We start from the raw sequence: 8,040 nt of genomic DNA, 5'->3' as shown, positions 1-8,040 counted from the left end.
GGGGGTGAAAGGTCCACGTGATTGCTCCAGTGGTGTCAAGGCTGAGAAAGGTTGGGAACCACTGTGCTAATACGATATTTCGTATGGTGGTTGTATAGGTTTTTGATGGATATTAAAACTAAAGTTGCGAATTAATCTCTCCAGTTCTGTTTGTTTTATTCTTTGTATATTTCTTCTTGTCAAAGACTATTTTTATTTATTGTCATTAAAAATTCATCTTGAAATTTTACGCCCCTCCCAAACAAACTTCTCCTTTTCTTCACTCTGATTGGTCGCTTTTTAGTTTTTATTAGTCTTCATTCATAAACATGTGCACGTGCGCTTCACCTGTAGCAGACGACGTGATGTAAATATTCACGTGACAAAAACAAATGTTTTCATTGGTTCAATGATTGAAGTAATTGATCCTGAATGTAAAATGACATTTTCTTCATAATATTTCCATTTAATCTTCAGTTGAAATATATTTGTGGAATTTTACTAATCTGTTTTCATTACAGATGTCGGAAGTATATTTATGGATATGTGTGTTATTTGTTTATGCGGGAGAGGTAAGAATTTATGACTTATTACATTAGTGCTGTCTTCGTACATAATAATATGTAGGTAATTCTTAATTTACCGAATATCATTGACATCATAATTAAAAAATACTTTGATTCGAAGTTTGGCGTGATGAATTTTGGGTCGCAAAAGTGATTATGAAATGGAACCCTGAAGTAGAGAGGGAGGACGAACAGAGAGAAGATATCGGATGGTTGAGATAAAGGAAAGGGGAATAGAGGTGATGGAAGAAGACACGCTTGGAGTAGAGACGATGGAAGAAATGGAGGTAGGGGCAATAGGAAATTTGGTACACTGAGAAGTGTAGAAGAGAGACGGGATAAACGAAAAAGGCCGGGGTAGAGAGTAAATGTTGAGAAGTCAGAGGGGAAGAGCGGAAACTCAAGAAGATGGTGAAGTCCAGAGGAAGGGAATGGATGAGGAACGAAGATGAGATGAGACAGAGTGTTTAGAGAGAGACAGTTAGAAGGAGAGAGACATAGGTTGAGCATGTGGTGGATTTGACAGAACAAAATGAGTAGAGAGTGAGGAATAAGGTTTAAGTCAGTTAGCGGTGGGTATTCTCTCGATTTGAGAGGTACATCATGTACCTCCGTGTAATGCTTCGAATTACAGTACTCCGAAGACTTAATATAGGCGTCTGTAATCTTTCTTAACGATTCGAACATTTTTCTGTAAATTTTTGATATTTATGATATTTTCATAAGTAGCCTCAGTGGTCAGATAAAATTGCACAGAATTCCCTCCCTTGGGTAAAACGTATATAAAACGTTTCTTTGTAAATTAAAACACTTATATATTGCAATTTAGCGATAGAAATTTGGAAGAAATTCAAAATGTTCCTTTAGTAAACCCTAGATCGATCTCGTCGATTACGTCTAAAGTAATACATGTAATAATGACATAATTATATTAAAAGATAAGATATAATGGATCTAGCTAAGGTCGTTAAAATTTATAGAGACCGCAGAGTTTAATAGATTTGGCAAAATTTTCATGAAATTATTCTATTTAATTTGATTCGCAGATCGTCGTGATAAATATTAATTTTAGCATATCATAAGGTCGCAAAAGTTGTTATTTTGATTCGCAAATTGCGATGCAAACAGTTTTAAATTGGAAATAATTGATAAAAAGTCACCTCAGACAATGATCGTCGAGTAGATTATGAAAGCCGACTGCGGTCATTACTACTATCTAATGCTCGCCCTTTTACTCGTTTTCTCGTAGGCGTAAAGGCGAGAGTAGTAATGGCCGCAGTCGCCTTCCATAGTAGATGAAAACTTTTGCTTAAGAATGTGTCTGTGTATGACAATTTATTAGTATAAGGTTTTATAAGAGATATGCTCTCTTAAAGAAGCACTGGCGTAGGTCACAATTAGGTACTCTGGATTTCAGCTTTGGAATACATCAATTATTACATCAGAGATTTACAAGATAAAGTTCTTGATTTCAAACGCAGGAGCACATGTTCAATTTGATTTATTTTCTTTGCTAACATTTTATTTCCGATCAAAATTTTGATGTGTTCTTTTGGGAACATGGCTGAAATACCAACTGCTATTTGTTGTCCTAACATGAACACGTGTTGCATTCGGCATGATATAAACCACATATTTCAGTCATCCGGGAATTACATTAACCCTTGACCTTTCTGTTTGATTTTGAAAGAGAAACTTTGCAGCTTCAAATACACTCACGTGTTCGACATGCTTTCCAATCTGGAATTGATCAATGTTTAATCTAAAAATTCCTTTCTAAATCGATTCAAGGTATTTTTTTTTAAACAGTAAACGATAAACATATCTTGAGTAATGTGTGGCTTCTGTTTTATAAAGAAGATGGTCTTTAGAATTATACAGGGTATAGGTGAGAATATCGACTCTCACAATTTGAGATTTCCAGTGGCGTATTAGGTTGGTAATTTTTGACCCCCAACCCCTCGGGCCATTTCTTTGCAATATAGAGGTCTATATAGTGAAGATACACTTATCTGCTATATATAATAGAGGTTTATAATAATGAAATAAGATACACGTCTCTGCTCTATATAATAGAGGTCTATATAGTGAAGATACACTTCTCTGCTATTATATAATAGAGGTCTACATAGTGAAGATACACTTCTCTGCTATATACAATAGAGGTCTATATAGTGAAGAGACACTTCTCTGCTATATATAATAGAGGCCTATATAGTTAAGATACACTTATCTGCTATATATAATAGAGGTCTATACAGTGGAGACAGACTTCTCTGCTATATATAATAGAGGTCTATATAGTTAAGATACACTTCTTTACTATATATAATAGAGGTCTATATAGTGGAGATACACTTCTCTGCTATATATAATAGAGGTCTATATAGTGGAGATACACTTCTCTGCTATATACAATAGAGGTCTATATAGTTAAGATACACCTCTCTGCTATATATAAAAGAGGTCTAATGAGTAACACGGGATTCAATTTAATTTATCTTCAAATCAAAACAAGTTGCCGCCAGTTTTAATTCATCTTTAAACGAGATGAAATAAAGATCTGATGTGTGATTACTCTTCAATGAGAATACTTAGTCTTGAAAATCACCTGTCTTCATCTTGACTGTGTAAAAGTGTAAAAGTGAATTACGGTGTCTGTAATTTTACGACAAGGTCCTATAACTCCAAGCAATATGTGACTTGATGTTAGTGTTTGCTCAAGCCATATGTGATTTGTTTTTCGCTCATGGATAGTTTTGATATAAGGAGATCTTTGAAGATAAAGCTAAATCTTTAAAGGGGAACAGGACAGTGGGAAAGGGTTCGCAAACAAATATAGAAATATCCATATTAGCGGACTCTTTACAGTGAAACTTATCTTGAGATATCCTAAAACGATATTTAAGGGAAAACAGGTGTGATAATGCCCCTTTAATTTCTTTCAGGTATCTAACAGTGGAGTATTCGAGGTTAAAATCAGATCGTTATTCAACAAACATGGCCGAACTGTCAGTGGGAGATGTTGTGCAGGACCGGAAGTGGACGATGCCTGCACTGCCACCTGTCGGACGTTTTTCACGCTATGTCTGTTGCACTATCAGAAACCTGTTCCTGTTTACCCGGCCTGTACCTTTGGTGAAACTAAAACCCAGATAGTTGGTGCCAATAATATAGGAATTGGAATCGGAGCAGAACCTGCATTTTCTGTTGCGATACCATTCAGTTTCTCGTGGCCGGTAAGTAGTCGTCGTTAGTTATAATGGCATTAATAGTATTCGGTAGTTAGTCAAATTTTTGGTTGTAAAAAGTTGAATCTGACTTAGGGGTAAAATATCTATCTGGATGATCCTTTAAAAGGGATTTCAAAGAGGTTTTCTAAAATTTGTAGGTTATAGGGTACACATCTTTTTGCCCCCTTTGCAAAATTATCAGTTAGGCGTCTATAGGTTGCTTCCTCGAAGCGTTCATAGGTATCGCAAAGGTCAGTAGATATTGTTAGCAGCTTACGTTGTAAGGTCCTATAAGATTAAACATTTCTATAATTACAGGAACCACAGATATCTGATGGAAAATTGGAATTTAGCTAATAATAAAAGCCATAAATTGCCTTGATACACATTAAAAGCTAACAAACTTTTTTTACAACCCCTTTAAGTTCATTGATCAAATTTATCTAAAGTATCTAAACCATTATATCGGCACGTATTATGTAACGATGGGGAATTCGCTAACGTTGGGTATATGGTGGGAACAGCGTAAAAAATACTGAATTCTCATACTAATTACCAATCAATCACAAACGAACATACAATTAATAGGACTATGCTTGCACAATCATTATTAATTTCTAATTAATTAACTTAAGGCAATTAATTTTTGCTAAGAACTACACAATTGAATAACTGTTTTACGAGCCTCTGAGATCTCTGAAAGGGATCTAAATTGGTTTTCTAACCGTTTGTATTTATACGGGAGTACCTTATACCTTCTATTCGTTTCCCGTAATTCTAGAAAAACTGTTCTAGATGAAGACGTCACTATCGCGAAAACCATTTAGTTTTGAATGTCATTTGCGCCATGTCATAATGTCGCCATGTTGTGGACAGGTATTTCGGGAATTATAGGAACCGCACTACTCTGCGACCTCAAATTCCGTATTTTGTTCTGGAGATTCGACCCATCTAAATATGTACTGGTATTTTTATACTTTCTTATGTATGTTTTGTAGGGTAATTTTGCCTTCATACTGGACGCCTGGCATGATCAACATCGAAATAAAAGCACTTCCGGTATGACTTTATCTTTGTATTTATCTTATACCCCTATAAATGTATAGACCGGGCACGTCTTGTTCACGCTATGTCTGTTGCACTATCAGAAATCTATGACCTACGCATATGCATTGCACAAGTCAAAAAGAGCTTCTTGCTCCGTGGACATAATGTTTTGAAGCTTCATCCTTTATAGAATCAAAATCGGACACCCGGTTAGATAGAGTTTAAGCCTGTTTAATTTTATAATTATACTGTATATTCATTGGCATTAACTCCAATCTATTTTCAGATACCAGACATATCATCTTGAGAGCTAGTCGTGCCAAAAGATTAAAACCATCGCCATTATGGGTGGAAGATGAACGCCTTACCCGCACGTCACGGTTAGAGTTTAGTTACCGCGTGACGTGTGACGAGAACTATCACGGTCTAGGGTGTGACAAGTGGTGTAAGGAGCGTGACGATCAGTTTGGACACTATCGATGTACTCAGGGTGGTGTGAAAGTATGTTCACAGGGTTGGCAAGGAGAACTTTGTGATAAAGGTGATTATATTTGCACATTTGCTTATATTTGCACATTTTTGCTAACAGTTTGATTCAATATTTCAGTTTTTGTTTCGCTCCATCCTTTCCATAATGGCATTAACATTTCCGGGGGAGGAGGAAATAGGAGCAGGGGGTGTGGTTCTGTTATCCCAGCCCCACCCTGCTAAACGAGTACTTCCAGTTTTATAGACATTTGATAATACTATGTTATTTCGAACTTATCCTCTTACATTAAATGGAAAACTTTTAATATTTTCAGTGCAGTGCCCAAAAAGTTGCCTAAAGTCCAATGGGTTTTGTGATAAGCCATTGAATTGCATGTAAGTATCGTTCTATCGTTTTATTTTTTTGCTTCTATATTTACCAGTTCCTGCCGATCTCACGCCATGTTTTCTGTGATAAATGTTGGTTAAAACACATTCCAGAATCGCCAAATTATATTGCCAAACGTTTCCGAACCTACACCAGAATGGGTGTGCATTATTCATTGAGTAAATGATTGCGCATTTCATTCGCAATTATACGGTATATCACTGTTCGAATATAGAATTGGCCATTATACCCAAACGGAATGAACGATGTTTTCTATGTCCTACAGTGATACATGTCCAGGCCAATAAGCCTTCAGTGTTATGTCCTAACTTTTTCAGTTGTCAGAGTGGCTGGAGGGGTCGAGACTGCCAGGAGTGTGTGACTGATGTCAAATGTTTACGGGGGTATTGCAAGACAGCATGGCAGTGTATCTGTAATGACGGTTGGAGTGGATCCTACTGTAATATATGTAAGTATAAGCAAGTTGCAGCAGTCGATCTCTGGAGCCCTATGTAACCCAATCTCCTTCAAAGTCAACATGTTTTTTGGAAATCTGTCGGGATTATTTTGGACAAAAACGTGGTGTTGTTCGGGCCCTTCAACATTAAAGTTGTGCCGCCCCCGTTTTTCTCTTTAACCAACGCCACTGTAACGAGACCTCAGAATGCCAGAGCAGTAGTTGGTTTACCCTTTTGAAAGCAGCTTTATTTAAAGCCTATGCTCAGTTTTGCCCCTTCAAACAGACCTTCAAAACTTATTATAAAGAAGCTCTCCACTTCTTTTCAGACAACGACTATTGTGAAAGTTATTCCCCTTGTTTTAATGGGGCCGAGTGCGTTCCTGACGACACCAAAAATTACACCTGTAATTGTAGAGCAGGATTCATGGGAGATAACTGTGAAAAAGAATATTGTTATACAGGGTTTTGTTTAAATGATGGACTATGTGAGGTACGTTACTAACTTAACTCCATTACCTGCTTTGAGGAAATTGCAAAATCAATTGTCAGCAAATTGGCATCGGGACACCTGTACATTACACTTGCAATATTCCTCGTTCATGTATATACGGCCTACTTCAATTGAAGTCCTGTTGTCCTGGTCTACATGATTTAATTATTTCGGCGATCATTTAGTAAATTATGGGATTTGGTTTCGTCCAATCAATGCCAAGGTGACAATTATTCGAACCCATCCACCTAGGGTGAAGCTTTCAAGGATTGGCGGATGAGTTGTCTTCCTTGTCTAATTCATCCATTCATTTCGATTTTTTAGGAGGTCGGCACCAAACGAGTCTGTAGATGTACGAAAGGTTATTCAGGCGAGAGATGTCAAAACGTCAACCCAACATGTGGTGAAATGGCTTGCAAGAATAATGGAACTTGTATGAGGTTAAAGAAAAAGTGGGCATGTTCGTGTTTACCAGGCTACCATGGTCACTTTTGTGAAATTGAGAAGAACGAATGTGCTTCAAATCCTTGCAAAAATGGTGAGGGGGCGAGATTTTCTGCTTGATTCCTGCTTGAAGCCGTTATATATTGATAGAAAAGCCATTAATCCATCTTAGAACTTGATTGGTGGAATTTCTTGTCAAATCTGAACCTGACATTCTAAGCAAAGTCTACAGATTCAATTAGCAATGCGAATCGAGTTACCTTTGAGCAATAGTTATGACTCTCATAGAACACCCTTTTGGCAAAGTACCTATATATTTTCTTAGGGTTTTCAAAATAATTGTGTCATGTTTTTCAGGAGGTTCATGTCGTGACAGAGTAAATGGATATCATTGTGTTTGTGCTGACGGGTTTGCTGGAATAAACTGTGATTTAATTTTTGACCCTTGTTTAGGAATTCAATGTTTTAATGGCGGCAAATGTCATAAAAGAGGATTTTTTAATGCAGGCTGCGCATGCCTGGCAAATTACACTGGATATCGGTGTGAGACTCCGCGAAATCCATGTTATGGAGTACACTGCCAAAATGGCGGACAATGTGTTGTGGGAAAAGCTAAAAAGGTGTCGTGTTCGTGCACTGACAATTGGACAGGTAAACTCTGCCAATTTGAAAAAGAAAAGAAAAATATTTGTGCCAGTCATCCCTGTCCAGAAGGGAGTGTGTGCAAATCTTATACTGACAATTATATTTGTATTTGTTCAAAAGAATTAAAGGGCGATAACTGTGATCAAACAAAACTTTCCTCTGATGATCCCGATTCAAAAGTGATACATAATAATTCTAAGAACTCAGCTGTCATATTATTTCATAATTCATTCTTGTTTTTCATAATTTTATTGGCAATAAAGATGGCAATAGTGTCGTGAGTAAAGAAATAGTCTTGCTTTTTTACAACAAGTCTGGTG

General features: G+C 36.8%; 1 protein-coding gene across 1 annotated transcript in view; it reads left to right on the top strand.

Moving 5' to 3' along the window:
* LOTGIDRAFT_224870 (hypothetical protein) overlaps positions 1–8,010 on the top strand; it is a 9,132-nt gene extending 1,122 nt beyond the window's left edge. Inside the window, exons 2-10 of the mRNA XM_009048688.1 lie at positions 501–551; positions 3,494–3,784; positions 4,777–4,837; positions 5,112–5,366; positions 5,629–5,689; positions 6,020–6,150; positions 6,468–6,631; positions 6,956–7,169; positions 7,433–8,010. Of these exons, the coding sequence (XP_009046936.1) occupies positions 501–551; positions 3,494–3,784; positions 4,777–4,837; positions 5,112–5,366; positions 5,629–5,689; positions 6,020–6,150; positions 6,468–6,631; positions 6,956–7,169; positions 7,433–8,001 (1,797 nt within the window). The 3' untranslated portion in view covers positions 8,002–8,010. The remainder of the gene's footprint in view (positions 1–500; positions 552–3,493; positions 3,785–4,776; positions 4,838–5,111; positions 5,367–5,628; positions 5,690–6,019; positions 6,151–6,467; positions 6,632–6,955; positions 7,170–7,432) is intronic.
* The last annotated feature ends 30 nt before the right edge of the window (positions 8,011–8,040 follow it).

Source organism: Lottia gigantea (genome assembly GCF_000327385.1).
Source record: "Lottia gigantea unplaced genomic scaffold LOTGIsca_127, whole genome shotgun sequence".
Classification (NCBI taxonomy): Eukaryota; Metazoa; Mollusca; class Gastropoda; family Lottiidae; genus Lottia; species Lottia gigantea.
The sequence above is the reverse complement of the archived record's forward strand: the minus strand, read 5'-3'. Positions and strand labels throughout refer to the sequence as shown.